General features: G+C 42.2%; 1 protein-coding gene across 1 annotated transcript in view; it reads left to right on the forward strand.

Moving 5' to 3' along the window:
* RIMKLB (ribosomal modification protein rimK like family member B) overlaps positions 1-15954 on the forward strand; it is a 41659-nt gene that overhangs the window by 3929 nt on the left and 21776 nt on the right. The window contains exon 3 of the mRNA XM_079959665.1: positions 7651-7870. Coding sequence (XP_079815791.1) covers positions 7696-7870 — 175 coding nt within the window. The 5' untranslated portion in view covers positions 7651-7695. The remainder of the gene's footprint in view (positions 1-7650; positions 7871-15954) is intronic.

Consider the following 15954-nt stretch of genomic DNA (forward strand, 5'->3'; position numbering starts at 1 on the left):
AAGCCCTTCTGGTAGAGAAATCAGGGGTTATGCTTAATTCACGCTTATAGGTGACTGGCTGTCATCCATTCCCATGGACACTCAAGGATAATATTGCAGCAGAGACAAAACCTCTCTACAAACCAAGACAGTTGGGCTGAATTTCATCCACAATACCCCATTGTAGTTACACAAAGTCTCTGCAGAGACCCATTGCCCCATCACCAGAGTCTCGTGTTCTTATGACTATGCAATGTATACTATGCCCATTGTGATGGATGTTGTGCACTAGTGTTGTACAGTAGTTTATATTGACTAATTCAGGATGCATTCTAGTGATAAAACACTCTTTCTTACTTTGATAATAATTGCTTGCAGTATACAAGACAGTATTAAAACATGTTTGTTTAAGCAAGCCTATCTAGACATGTAAGAAGTTAAATGTGTTTTAATCTGTTTTTTGTTGATTCTAGTTAGGTTTGTTTTACGTTTTTCTAAAACACCTGTTTTTAACTGTCTTTTATTGATATTTTTTGTAAACCACTTTGAGGTTTCGTTACAATCAAGTGGTTTACAAATTTTACAATCAAGTTTTATTTTACAAATTTTACAATCAAGTTTTATTTTACGAATTTACAAATTTTACAATCAAGGTTTACAATCAAGTGGTTTACAAATTTTGTTAAAGAATAAAATGCAATGAGGTTAGGTAAAGGCTACTGTAGATTATTGTTTTCTTAACAGGATATTCATGCCATTTTGCTTCCGCCTCAGTGGAAAGGAAAGATACAAAATATACATGGAAACTCACAAAAATAAATAAATTACTATATTCAGTTTAAGTAGATGCTTGTGAATCCTGGAACTGGGTCTGTCTCAAGTAGCAGGCAAAGAACTAATGCTGATTTTTCTCCTCACCCATCCCCCACTATTTTTCCACAGACAATTAAGGAATAGGTCACAATCACAAATCACATGCCTTAGATCTCATACCAAGTGGTGTACATTTTATAAATTGCCTTCAGGTCTAGTGGTGAAAAACATCTGGAAACATCTTACTCATTTTTGTTGCCTGGCATAGAAAATGAATACTTGATTTTGTTTTATTTGGTAAAAAAATTACAGCTTATGGCTGCTGCATGTTAAGGTTGAGAAACAATACTATGTGATTGAAAAATTGCTGCAAGACAGCTCCATATAAAATCTGTTTGGTTGCATTCTTGCTGCAAAATCTCATACTGCAGACAGAAGAAGTTAGGTCAGAACAATAGTTCCTGTGCATAGAGGGTGGTATATAAATTCAATAAATAATAATAATAACAGTTCCTTCTGTTCTTGTCAGTTAAAAGGAAACAGGAAAATGGGTTGATGGTCCACGGAGACTAGGTTCGCCAATGTTTGCACCATTGTTGTCTTAAAGCAGACCAGTTATATGGGTATAGGCTTGAAAATGTTTCTTGTATATAAAAAGCAGATTTGCAGGTCTCTAGCTACTCTTAAGATGGCCATTTTGATGTATTTAATGCTCACCTTATAAGGACTAGACTGCAAGAGATAACTGCCTTATCCAGTGCAGTCAAAATTCCACAATAGTGCTCTTAGTGGCTTGTGACAGCAATAAGCCAGGCTTTTTAGAGACCAGGTGACCATTTGTGTTGTGATCTTTTGATAGCGAACTGCTTTTTATGTTCACATTCAGCTTTGTACTCCAATCACGAGATCACAGCCTTAAACTCTTTAATCCAGAGAATACATAACACTCACAGACCTGAACTTTCAACAACTAATGTGACTTTGAATTTGTGCAGTACCTATGAAAAGGTCTGAAAAGTGGGAGTGGAGTCACTATTTAGCTAGTTGGATTATTATTGTGGAATAACTAATAACTAATTCTTCAGTAGGTGTCAATAGTGCGACCTAGGTGTGTATTAACCTCTGAAGACAACTTTGGGTTTGGTCCCCATACGTTTCTGCTAAACACATCAGTATAGTGAGCAGCATTTTTTGCATGAAGATTATATATGGGAAGTGTTGTATGCAAATGCAAGAAGGTATCTCTCCCAACTTTTTAATGTTTAAACCAGCTTAAACTCAACCAAGCAAGAACAGACCAGCCTTAAAACCTCCTGAGTCATCTTAACTACAGTTGCAGGAAAGTGTGGCAATATCAGCGTGAGGCATGGTGTCTGCAACTATGAGTGTATTTAAACAGACCCTTAAGGTGACACAAGTTTCTAGTGAAGGACAAATCAAGAGAGACTTTGTGAGTGACTTTATTCATTTTAAGTAGCTGAGGCTTGTAGTAGGGTGGGAGGCATGGCAAAATTAACTACACTTTGCTTCTACAGTGGAACCTCGTGTTACGTACTATCCCCCTTGTGAACACTGCGGGTTACGAGCTCCGCTAACCCGGAAGTAGATGCTCCCGGTTGCGGCCTTTGCCCCGTGATGCGAGCGGAAGTCGTGCGTCGGCAGCAGCAGGAGGTGCCATTAGTGAAAGCGTGCCTCATGTTATGAGCGGTTTCGGGTTACAAACGGACCTCTGGAATGGATTAAATTCGTAACCGGAGGTACCACTGTATTATTTAGTTAGAAATGAAACCACTTTGTGTTGAAAACTCATTATATATATATCAGAGGTGGGGACTGAATCTGGCCAGTGGTCCAGGTCATTATTTCCCCTCCCCATGCGGATGAAATTTAGTAAGGGGACAGAGCCATTCACACAGCAAACACTTTACATCACGGTGATGCCGGGTAACTTCTTATTACCTGCAGGGGCCTTCAAAAGCCCATGTAAAAGTGCTGTTTTTGCCCTGCATTTTTAATAGGGCTTTGTGCCTGGACACCCTTTTTATATTGAGCTGGGCTTTCATCTGCCCCATGCCTGGTGCCTCATATGACAACCGATGTAGGGCAACTGGACATGACTTGGCTGAAATGGTGAAGCTTGGTAGATCTAATTAGGTCCCAGGGCTGGCAGTCCCCCATCATATATTTTATCATCATAATGTTTATACCAAACTTGCAAGTTAGGCTATTTTTATTATTATCCCCTTTTAGTTCCTGTTTATTGCTTTCCTGGTTTGCCCAATAGTGCAGCAAGTGTGTTAGGCATACAGTGTGATCCATGATTGGGGAAACCCCTAGCCTGTGAGCTAAATAAGGTCAAGCAGGTGTCCTAATCTGGTGTGTGGAGTTGTTTCTCCCAAACCATCCTCCCCTGGCCGTAATACCATATACAATATCAGGTGGGAGGCAGGTGAAGGTGTGGCCCTCACTTGGAAGTTCATTTCCAAGTGCCTTCTATTAGGAACACACTTCAGAGGTGTAAAAAAATCCCGTGCATGTCAGCGGAGCACATGCAAGCCTGCTTTGCCTCTTTTTGTGAGGCATTTTGTCTTTATGATGTTTGGGGGATACTTCTGGGTTTCAACGTACAGTGGTACCTCGGGTTAAATACTTAATTCGTTCCAGAGGTCTGTTCTTAACCTGAAACTGTTCTTAACCTGAAGCACCACTTTAGCTAATGGGGCCTCCTGCTGCCGCTGCACCACCGGAGCATGATTTCTGTTCTCATCCTGAAGCAAAGTTCTTAACCCGAGGTACTATTCCTGGGTTAGCAGAGACTGTAACCTGAAGCGTATGTAACCTGAAGCGTATATAACCCGAGGTACCACTGTACGTGCACATTATTCAGACATGCCTAAATTAGTCATTAGCTATAATCTGACATTATTATCCACCTGTCAAACTTGGCCTGCAGGGTTTGGGCAGATAAAGATCTTGGCACACCAGAGAGAAAAGGCTTCCCACTGCCGGAGTAGTTCATTGTTGCCCCAGAAGATGGTTTGATGAGCTTTGGGGAGGTACTGGCACTGCACTGTTCAGTGGCTTGAATGAAGCAGTGGAGGAACAGGTGGGCAGACAAATAAGGAATAGAAACTCTGCCGTTATGAGCTGTTCTCAGCACACACTCACAAGAGATTTAGGATTTTTTGCTGGAGTCCGTGTGTGTGTTCATTATGAATATGTGTTCCTACCTGTAACTTCATGCCCAGCAAGAGGTTCGCACATCAGATGAATAAAGAAAGACTGGTTTATTGCATGAAATAAAAGGAGCATACATGAAATAAAAAAAGCCTCTGGCTGATGAACATCTTACACCCTTTTAAAATGTGTTTATGGGATGGGGGTTATTGGGTTTTTTGTTATTTTTTTATCAGGTATTTTGTGTTTTTATATTTTTATGTTGAGAACATCCTCGAGATCTACGAATAAAGGATGGCATACAAATTTAATAGTTATAATTATAATAATGGATGCTGCTTCGGGCAGCAAGGCGACATATAAGTGAGTAGCAAATCATACAGTACATACCCACCTTGATCTTAAAGAGTAAAAATAATCCCTAACCACACAAAAGCCTGAAGAATAGGCACAGCAATTTGCCACAAACTCACATTAAAAGTAGAGAGGAAAAGGGGAAGGTATCCCTAAGAGGAACCCAACTCAGGAATGAGAGATCTGTACCTTTTGCATGAGAGTTGAGCTCTCCCCATTGATTTACTGTACCAGCAAGGCTACAGCATCTCTCTCACTTGTTTCTTGGTCCATGGTCAGGTGATGCATGAAGCTGGTCCTTGAGAGTAAAGTCACAGTCCCATTAGAGCCTGTGAGCTACCCAGCAATTGCAAATCTGGAATTTTAAGTACAATTTTCTACCAATGCACCCTTATGGAGAGGGGAGGGGTCTTTCTGGATGAGTATTCCTTTGTACCATTGTTTACTTACTACAAGTTCCTGTCTGTCTATCATTTTGTTTACCTTACCCATTTTGAAATCTAAAGGTCATGATTCTCCTGCAAAACAACTGGTTATCTTGCATGTTTCCTCAACCATTTTTTCCTGTTTGCTTTTTATTAGTTTTCTTACTTGATGAACAAACACACACAGTAAAATAGTAAAATGACAAAAACAACCAAAATGGAATACACACACACACACACACACAACCATAAATCCATAAGTTCTTACATACGGATTTATGTCACCATATTCTTTAATCCCAATTCCTTTTGTTCTCTAATAGACTTTCGTCTGCCTCAACCCTGGTCTATTTTGTCTATTTGTTAAACTGCTCCTTTTATCCTTCCTTCATTTCCACAGTTTTCCACGTACCATACTTGTAATCCATGTTGTGATTTGTGAAAATTAAAGCAAATCCAGGTTTTGACTTGGGGGACACTGGTTTTTTTTAGATAATCTCTGTAAATTTCCCATTCCTTTGGGAATTTTTGATTAGGCTGTCTCCTAATCGCAACCGTCATTTTTGCTAGTTTGAGATAATCAAATAATTTATCCTTCCATTCCTTTTTTGTTGGTATGATTTCACTTTTCCAATTTCTAGCTATTAATATTCTTTCTGCCGTTGTTGCATATAAGAATATTCTCTTTTTTTCATTTGGGATATCTGAATCTAAAATGCCCCAAAGGAAAGCTTCTGATTTCTTTATAAAGGTTTGCCTAAACATTTTTTTTAGCTCCTCATATATAATATCCCAGAAGTTCTTAATTTTTTTGCAACCCCATCACATGTGAAACAGTGTCCCTTCTGCCTGTTTACACCTCCAGCAAGTATTAGATTTTGCATGCATGCGCAAACGGCGAAACCCGGAAGCAACCCTTTCCAGTACTTCCGGGTCTCCGCAAAACGTAACCTGAAAGAACATAACATGAGGTATGACTGTACCTTTGGTGGTGAGATGGAATTAATGAACTGATTTTTACATTAAGAATTAGGAGATCAGGATATGTACTCATGCCTTCCAGGTCATGTTTAAGATAAAGGTAGCTTATAATGGGGCTCTCTCTTTATATCCACAGAAAAAGTTCAGATTCACACCCATTGTTACACTTGCTGCTCCCCTATGCTACAGGAAACACGCGAGTGCACTATTACATGCTGGCATGTATGCAGCAAACACTCTTCGTGTGTGTGTGTGTGTGTGTGTGCGTGCGCGCGCGCGCACACACACACACACACACACACACACACACAGTAGCAGTAACTATGCATGAATGCATGCAGCAGGAGCACATATGTTATCCTCTTGTACACATGGGATGTTGCTCCCATTTGGCCTAATTTCATACAGGTGGAGGAGCCTGGAAAGGGCAAGGGGGAAGCAAAAATGGAAGGAGGAGCAGGAAGCCCTCTGGCAAGAAGAATCAGTCACTTTCTCTAGCATATTGTTAGGCAGGTAGGAAGGAAGAATGTGGGGTAAGCAGGGAGAAAGTGAGCTAACCTTGCCCCAATGTTGGCTCTGGCTTCTCCCACCATCAACATGCGACCCTTGATAGAGCAGGAACAGGGAACTTTTTTTTCTAACTATTGACATTCAGTACTATAGTCTGCCCAAGTCATTGCTGGGTCATTTTCTCTTGGAGAAACAGGTTTCACTTGGTCTCAGTCTGACATTCAGACATGTTGCATAATTTGCCCTTAGATCAGTTGACAGTGATTAAAATGAGCATCGAAACTTGTAACTTTAGGAATCCACAGTGGATTTGCAAACCAGTGAAAGCGACAGGCCTGCATTATATTTGATTTAAAAAAATACAACACATAATTTAAACATTCCAAATGAGGAATTGGTTGGCAGGGAGAGGAAATGTATGATCCTTGGACCTCAGTACAGAAACTCAGCCATTTTCTTTAGAACTTTCTTTGCCAAATTATACCTCTCATCAAGTTGAGTCTTCGTGTCAGATTTCATACCAATATGACAAACTGTATTTGATTTTTAAGATTTTTATTATAAAACCTAAGAGTGTTGAAAAGCCAGTACATCTTAAACTATAGGGCAACTTTCGCAGTTCTGTAATAAAACCCACTTTCAGGTTTCTGACTTTTGTCACACTCCAGCATGACCAAGAAAGGGTGCCTGTGGTGGGGCTGTACTGATAGGGGTACTGCTCATTCTTGTTGCCCCACTTTCTGTGTTGAAATGAAAATGTCTGACTGCCAGTCAGGTGTCCTTTCATTATATGGGCCCTTTCACCACCCTACCCCCACCTTAGTATTAGATCCTTGAGATATTTCATACTAGGTTTGGCATGTATGGTTTATGGAAATGATTAAATTCTCCTTAGGAACAGGGATCCTCCCTCTTCTCTTCTCCCTCCCTCTATGGTATGTGAGATTATCAGTGAAGGCATTTTTAGTAGTGTTACTATTCTTCCTGATGTTGCCATATTTTGCTGTAGAACTAAGTAAATATGTGTTGCTTGCCAATCTTAAAGCAACCAAACAGCCTAAGTAGGCCCTGGATCCTAAAAGGATACTGTCAAACATTATTTATATATGAAAAATAAGTGATTGATGAAACAGTTGTATCAAAGACAGTTTAGTTAAATGTTTCAGCTTTCATCTTCCTCAGTAACACAGTTGGGATTTCAAATAGATGCTGTAAGCCAAGGTGACAGTTTTAAGAACACTCAGGATGTAATCATTCTGAGCAGTGTGGCATGTGCAAAATTGAAGTCTAGATTGAAATGGATTGAGATTAAATTGATCACATGCATTACTCGTTGTATACAAATAAATAGTAGTAAATGAGAAAGATAGAAACCTTTTTGTGTGCTAAATTTCTTTCTTTAATTTTCTAGACATTCCTTTCAAAGGAGACCTGACGTCTGTGGGACTAGTTCAAGATGTGTAGTTCAGTTGCTCCCAGGCTCTGGTTTTTAACGGATCGTCGTATTAGGGAAGACTACCCTCAACAACAAATCCTGAGAGCACTCAAGGCCAAATGTTGTGAAGAGGACCTGGACTTCCGAGCTTTGGTGATGGATGAAGTGGTCCTGACCATTGAACAAGGAAACCTTGGTAAGAATAAAGGTTGTATGGAAAGGTGACAGTTGGGAGGACATGGTGTATCAAGCAAGTATGCCTCTGATTGCCACCTGCTGATAATTACAATTGTGAAGAGTGAGATGGCACTCAGGTCCTGTTTTCAGACCTCGTGGGGATCTGGTTGGCCACTGTGAGAACAAGATACAGTGGTACCTCGGGTTAAGTACTTAATTCGTTCCAGAGGTCCGTTCTTAACCTGAAACTGTTTTTAACCTGAAGCACCACGTTAGCTAATGGGGCCTCCTGCTGCTGCTGCGCCGCCAGAGTACGATTTCTGCTCTCATCCTGAAGCAAATTTCTTAACCCTATGTAATATTTATGGGTTAGTGGAGTCTGTAACCTGAAGCGTATGTAACCTGAAGTGTATGTAACCCGAGGTACCACTGTACTAGACTAGATGGGCCATTGGCCTGATCTTTCAGGCACTAATGCCTTTGCCTGTGAGTTGTTAAATTATAAATGCCAAAAAACAAAACTGAGAAAAGTTTGTTTCATTTCAAATTGTGTTGTCGTATTTTTCTGCCTGAGTGCTGTTTCAAGGCTGAGCGTCAACTCTTTAAAAATTAGTGGCTTAAGCACAGCCTCCTTTGCCAGTGCTTTGGGGGTTTAAGAGAGATTATTTGCCCCAATCTGCCATGTGTACAGTCAGGTTGTCAAGTGCTCTAGAGGCCCTCTGAGTACTGAGTGTTGGGTGGAAGCAGTCACGGAGATTAAAGCTTCACTCACTGCAAAGGCTTTGCATGTACTCCCTGATATTGCTACACATTAATTTTAAAATTGAGGCTGAGACATAGACTTCCATGGGACTCTACACCAGGGTGGATTGTGTCCCTTTTTCCACTGCTGCACCTGCAGAATTCTTAGTAGCAGATAAAAATTTGCTGGAACTAGATCATGCCACCATTGCCTACAGAGACTTTCACAGTACAAATAACTTAGGTTTCCAATTCTGTTCTGACTCCTGTGATTCTTATGGCAACATTTCCAAAGTCCATGGGCATGGCTCTACTCCAGCCCAATTGTTTTATGAGAAAGGATGAGGACTTTACTATGCAGACCTTCAGCTTGGATATGAACTTCAACTCTGACTTCTTTATACGTAACACAGCAGGGTTGGGCAGCCACAGGGGCCTCCCTGTCACTCCCACAGCATCATTATTTGTCTCACCTCTCCTCTACTACAGTTAGGCTTGCAAAAATCCTTCTGTTTGAGAAAATATGAGGTTTGGGGTTGTGGTTTTTTGCAAGCCTAATTGCCATAGGGCTAATCAGGAAGGGGGATTGCAGTTGATGAGGGAAGTGTTAAACTCCCTGCAAACCCTCTCCTCACTGAAAATGCCTTCCTTGCTGCAATTTGGGTTGGAAGAAGTAAGCTTAATTGTTTGTGGGTAGGTAGGTATGTAATTCAAACACAGTTTGTGCTTCACATGATGATGTCCTCCTTGCTGCACTTTGGAGATTTGGTGTCTTGTTTCTGTTACCCTGAGCTCTTGGAAGGGACATCAGGATCATCCCTGTACCCTTTTTCCTTCACCATGTTCCTGAAGAAATCAGGAAGATCATTCTCCCCAGAGGTGCCTAGGGCACCAACTGCTGTGAGCAACTTTGTCATCCACTGTTCCACACAGCTTTAAAATGGGAGTAGGCATCTACAAAATAATAAAATAGAAATATTGGAAAGAAGCTTCTATTACAGAACCACTTAGATACAAGCAGAGCTTATTTGCTAAAAATGGTTTTGTGGATGAAATGGCATAATTAGGGAGTGGCTTTGTAAAGATGGTGCCATTGTAGGACAATTGTAAATAAGAGGCGTTCATTTGATTCCTGCATTACAGGGGTTTGGACTAGATGACCCTTGGGTCCCTTCCAACTCTACGATTCTTTGTACAAAGTAAACAGGCCTTTGCTATGTGAACCTAGAGCTGAGCAGCTGCCCCTTTACAGCCGTTGAAGTTGCATGGCAAATTGTCACCACCTGGGGGTATTTCAAGTCAGTCACTGCAGTGAAGAATGTGCTTGTGGCAAGGTTGCTTAGACAGGGGAGGATAAAGGACAGCTGAAGAGGAAGAAGAATCTTGTGTGACAGGCTTGCCAGATTACAAAATGGATGCATGGCTAATGAATTGAACCTGGAGCTCTGGAATGAAGTGGAGAAGACAGTTGGGAGATGGTCTTGCATAATTGTATTCTCCATATAATCTCTACTGCCTAATCGGTTTTACTATCTTTTAAATGTATGTTGAAATTTAGAAAATATTAAATACACATGTATTTGTGGCTGTAGTGGCCAGGGATTGTTCCTGTGCTTGTCTCTTCTACAGGGAGATTTGATGTTTGTGCATGGAACTGCATTCAAAACTCCCATTGTTCTAGGCACATTTTGCAACAGGGAATTTGATTAGTGAGAGCAGTTTCTGAGCTTTGGGCACAGTGCTGCACCTAAAATTTCAGATTAAAACTGCCTCCCCACTTCCAGCTACTCTCTGAAGATTGGAGAAGGGACCGTCTTAAGAATATTAGTGGGGTGGGCAGGAGAAGGGCTAAACCATATGAAAAGTGATATAATATTTTAGCTGCAGTTCATTCATTTTCAGCTTTGTATTTTTATTATTAAAAAGTGCGCCTAGACATTTTGTTGTTGTACCCATAACCTAGGTTTAATGTGCCATTTAGCTCCTAGCTTTCATATCTCTGTTTCTAACACTGGCATGGAATGGTCACAGCTGTGGTGTGGCAGGAGGGCAGGCATTACAATTGATGCACCTTGGAGTAATTCAAGTCTGCTATGCAAGCAAAACAGGACAATTTCAGTTTTACTGTTAATATAGCAAAGAGTTTACCACCTCAAATCTTCTTATCGATGGAAGATCCAACATGGCGGCGAAGGTAGTTTCCGAGTAATTTCGCTTACCCCTATCAGAGTTTTTAAGTGGTTTTAAGCGGTTTTTATCCTCCCTTGTTTTTATCCGTGAGTTTTAATGATCTGCTGGCTGTGCTGGCTGTCTTTTAGTATCTTTTAGTATCCCGCTGCTTGTGTTATCTTTGTTTTCTTTTTATCTGGGTTGCTCTGACGCCCGGACTTGCCGCCACGGCTGCCGCCGCCTCCCTAACTGGGAGAGATAAGTGAAAGGTTCTCCTGGGCATAAATCCTCTGCCCTGTCGACCAGCTCTTTCCTTTAGCTTTTAGTTTATTGCATACTACGAAGTGAATTTTGCCCGACTGCTGGAACCGAGCTGTCTCGAAAATCCTAGGAACAAGGAAGAGGGGAAGGAAGAGGCTTGAACTAACTGCCTTACTGTGAGTAATTTTATGGCACCACTCTCCTGGAAGTGGTAGTATTCTTGTGAGGAAGACTAAAGGATTTAAGGAGCTCCCCAGCACAGTGCCCACGACGGTTCTCCTGCAAAATTGACTTATGGGTCATGGAAAACGTCCAAGAGACTCTGACGAGGCATTATCCTCTCCGAGGCCTAAGCAATTAAGAAAGGGTTCACCTAAAGGAGGGAGAGGCCCCGAGGAATGTACCTACTCAATAGCAACTCAAAATCGTTTCGATCCTCTAACTGCCCTTGAAACAACATCAGAAGATGAGGCCCCTGAGATGTTACAAATTGGAAACGCTAATGGTAACACAAATGGGGGTGGTCCCTATCCGAAGGAGGAGTTGGCAGCCGAATCGGACTGCACAGGATGCGAGCAACTCCATCTAATAATCAGAACTCTAAACTGTATATTTAAGAGAATTGACGGCCTATCCTCTCAGCTGCATAACCTTCAGCAAAAACTGGGTGACTAGCCGGCACAGATAGCCCAAGATGGGGCAGTAGATGTTCCATTGCGCCGGCAGAAAGCTCCACCAAACACTGATTGTATGAAGAACCGCAAATACAATCTCAACCCCGCACTGAATCACCAATCCCTGATTCTACATCCAAGGAAGATCTCCCTAACCTTCCGGGAAAGGGACCTAAGTTGGACAACGCTACATGGGTCTAAAGAGCACCTCAGATGGCTTCTAAAACTCGAGACATCACAAATAGATCTTTGTGCTGTGCTTCCCCTAGTCCGCCAGAACAGATATCAGAGAATAATGCTGGCTTTCCACTCTGCAAAAATCCCCTCTCTTATTATTCAGCAAAAAGTGTTTTTGAATAGTCTTGGCATTTTTCCAACGAGAGTTTTCATGGACTCCATAATTAGACCCCTCCTATCGGAGAGATCAATCAAGGAGACGGTACAACCTTCCCATCCTGAACCACAAAAGAGGGCTGAGCTGTACACCTCATGTCGGGGCCAGTCCCATAGTACCCCCACTCCTACAACTAAACACCATGATTGTGCCAGTAACTCTTTGACACCCCAGGAGGAAAGAGAGCTTATCGCCTCCTTTGGAGACTTACCAGCGATGGAACAACAAGAAATTATAAATAGGCTGGACTCACTTAAACTTCAGCTCGTAAGTATCGCCTGCAACGGAGTTACTATGAATAATACCCACTCTAACTTAGCGGTGCCATGCCCCATGGAGGTGGAAACAACAATCCCCCAATATCCAGCATATAAGGTGCCATCGGCATTGGATGGGAAGGTCTCACTGCTGGAGGCAGACTCTTCTCCCCTTCACACTGGTAACTCATCCCTGCTTTTAATAGACTTATCTGTTCCCTCTGAGATTAACCGATCAAAGAATGAATCTCAGGATAACACTCCCCTGGATAAATCGTCGCCCCTGCACCCCTCCATGCCGGACTTGGAATCAACATACATCGAAGACCATCCACGACCTGAGACAGTAGTGGCCACTCCAAGTCAGGCTTCTCCACCAAAAATCCAAAAACTACGTGAGGAAGACACTATAGTGTCGAGAGTCAACACAGAGTGGACTGAAGACCCAGCAGGACATATAAATCAAGTGATCACAAGTGTTTCGGTTAGATCCCCAAAGAGGACGGCTCCAGCGGACTTGGCAGGAGCCTCTTCAGAGCCTAGTTGGGCCCGACAGCTAAAATCGTCAAATATTATCTCTACCCACCAGGATGCTAACTCTTGTCTGCCCCCCCAAAATTCTGGCCCTTGCGACTTGATCGTGCCACAATCGGCTCGCACCAGGGCAAAAGACCCACCACAACCGGCGCGCACCAGAGCAAAAGACTCACCACACCAGGACGTCAACCCTCAGCAAAGGAAAATAACGGACTTCTTTAAGGGAGCGTCCTTGCTGCATAAGAGCTTCCCACAAGAATTTAAATGACGGTTAGCTGGACAACCCAAAAAAACACCAATATCGATCCTCTGTTGGAACATCGCTGGCTGGCGTAGGAAAAAAATGTGACCCAGAATTCCAGTCGTATATCAATTCGTTTCATATCATTCTATTGCAAGAAACTTGGGAGGAGGGTGAAATTGTTATAAACGGATTCGACCTTCTATCTCTTCCAGCTTGCCCCTCCCAGAAAGGAGGATGGCCGAAAGGTGGTCTAGTAATTGGTATCTCACTGAAGCTGCATTTCAAATTTTCATTAGTTTTGACTGCTCCCCCCTATGCTTTATCCGGGTTGATGTCGGGGGGGGGGGGGAAGTATCACTGCTAATCTCCAATGTCTACCTCCCGCCAGGGGGTTCGTCCCTTGAACTGCATGATAGATGGGAAATATTAGAAGATCATTTAGTATCATGCCGTGTTAAATATTCCAATAGCCAATCCTTAATTGGGGGTGACTTTAACGCACGCATAGCAGCAAATTGGGTCGATTTAACTAAAGCTAAATGGTGGTCTGCTCCATGCCTCGACAATTATGATTTGAGACATGCCATGAGGAGAACCTCAAAAGACTCTAAAGTAAACGAGGCGGGAGTACTTATTTACCAAATGGCTATTCGCTTAAACCTAGTACCCCTGAATGGTTGCTGCCCTCCCGATATACCGGGGGAGTATACCCACCTAGGCATAAAATCAAACAGTGTACTAGATTACCTTTTAGCCTCGAGTGATCTGATGCCGAAAGCTCTATCTTTTAAGATTGACAATATTCAGTTCAGTGACCACCTTCCACTTGCTGCTATGTTTGACCTAGACTGGCACGGGGACGAGTACAGTCATCCAACTCAATTAGACACTAACACAGAAAACCCGGTAGAGGGCATTAATACGGCATTACGAGTGAAGGGTATAAAGTGGTCTGTAACGCAGGCTCAAAAATATTCTCAATTTTTTCAGCAGGAGATCATACAAACCTATTCAGCCCTTGACATAACCTCATATGAACTCGATCAAACTATTAATCTATTTGCCAATCTGTTGAATGACCTCACGTCATTCTTTACTGTCCCAACCCACCAGGTAAATCGGGCCCACTCCAAGACAGGTGCACTGTGGTTTAACCGTAATTGCAAACAAGCCAAACAACATCTTTGTGCTATTTATAATGATTACAAATCCTCAGGGGCGACTATGCTTCCCAAGGAGTACTATCAGGCAAAATCAGCTTACAAATATGTGCAAAAAAAGGCCAAACAGGAATGGCAACTGAACCGCTGGCATGCACTTATAGCTGCCTCAAATACCCGTAACTCCCGAAAATTCTGGCTGTTGGTTAACAGAAAATCTAAAAGTTACCCACTAACCGTTATTCCTGCCCCAGTTTGGGAATCATTTCTAAGGAACTATTTTGCCTTACCAGACCTTAATATTAATACAATCGATGGATTCTATGAGCAGCTCCCTCTTTGGCCACCCACTGACCCGGAAGAAATCCACGGACTCATTTCCAATCTCAAAGTTGGTAAAGCCCCCGGTCCCGACCTAGTCCCGGCAGAAGCGATAAAACTTCATTCACACTGGTGGGCGAAAATCTTGGCCGTTACTTTTGATGCCGTAAACAACAGTGGGAAGGTTCCAAGAATTTGGAAGGATGCGATTATTATTCCAATTCATAAAAAGGGCTCGACAGATGACCCGGGAAACTACAGGAATATCAGTTTATTGTCAATAACTGGGAAAATATATGCACGGTTCTTGTTAACTAAGCTTACTAAGTGGGCCGAAGAGAACAACCTGATTGGGCCTGAACAGGCTGGTTTTAGACCGAATCAGTCAGCGGTTGATCATGTCTTAGTTTTATACCACCTTGCCCGGAAATATTCTGCCCCAAATAGAGGCCAACTTTGTGCGGCCTTTATTGATTTAAAGGCCGCTTTTGACAGCATCCCCAGGGGATTACTTTGGGGAAAACTAGCACGATGGGGAATAGACAAAAGACTTTTGTGGCTAATAACTAAATTGCATGACGGATCAGCCGCAAGGGTGAGAATCACTCCGGCCGGCGACCTCTCAAATTCAGTAACCATCAATAGAGGTGTCCGTCAAGGATGTATCCTTGCTCCGACCCTTTTTAATCTATTTATAAGTGATATGAGGGCGCCTCTGATAGATTCTCAAGAAACGATCCATGCCCCCCGCCTTGCCCAATATCGTTGCCCCCTTCTACTCTACGCAGACGACGCAGTGATCCTATCTTTCTCAAGAGTAGGCCTTAGGAGGGCACTGAAAATTTTTGATGCTTACTGCAAATCAAATTTTCTTACAATTAATCATGCCAAGTCCAAAGTTCTAATTTTCACCAAGAGTCGAAAAACCTATAATTGGAGAATAGACAGAAAAGCCATTGACCAAGTCTTTAAATTTCAATACTTGGGAGTCCTTCTCCAACACAACATGGGCTGGAAGGTCCATCTGGCATATGTATTAAATAGAGCTAAAGCCCTTTCCTTTGCGCTACTGCGTTTTTTCTTTTCAGATGGGGCTTTCCATATTCCATCAGTGTTAAAAGTTTTCAAGGCAAAGGTGATTGCAACAATAGCATATGCAATCCCAATATGGGGGTTCTTTGTTAATCTAACCCAATTGGAGGTAATCCAAAACCAGCTGCTAAGAAGGTTGCTAAAATTACCCAGGTGTGTAAGCAATACTGCTATACGTCTCGAACTAAATGTTACAGCTCTAGAAACCACATTATGGAAATGCATCCTCTGTTACTGCTTGGCATTATGGCAT

The sequence above is a fragment of the Podarcis cretensis genome (genome assembly GCF_951804945.1).
Source record: "Podarcis cretensis genome assembly, chromosome: 17".
Lineage (NCBI taxonomy): Eukaryota > Metazoa > Chordata > Lepidosauria > Squamata > Lacertidae > Podarcis > Podarcis cretensis.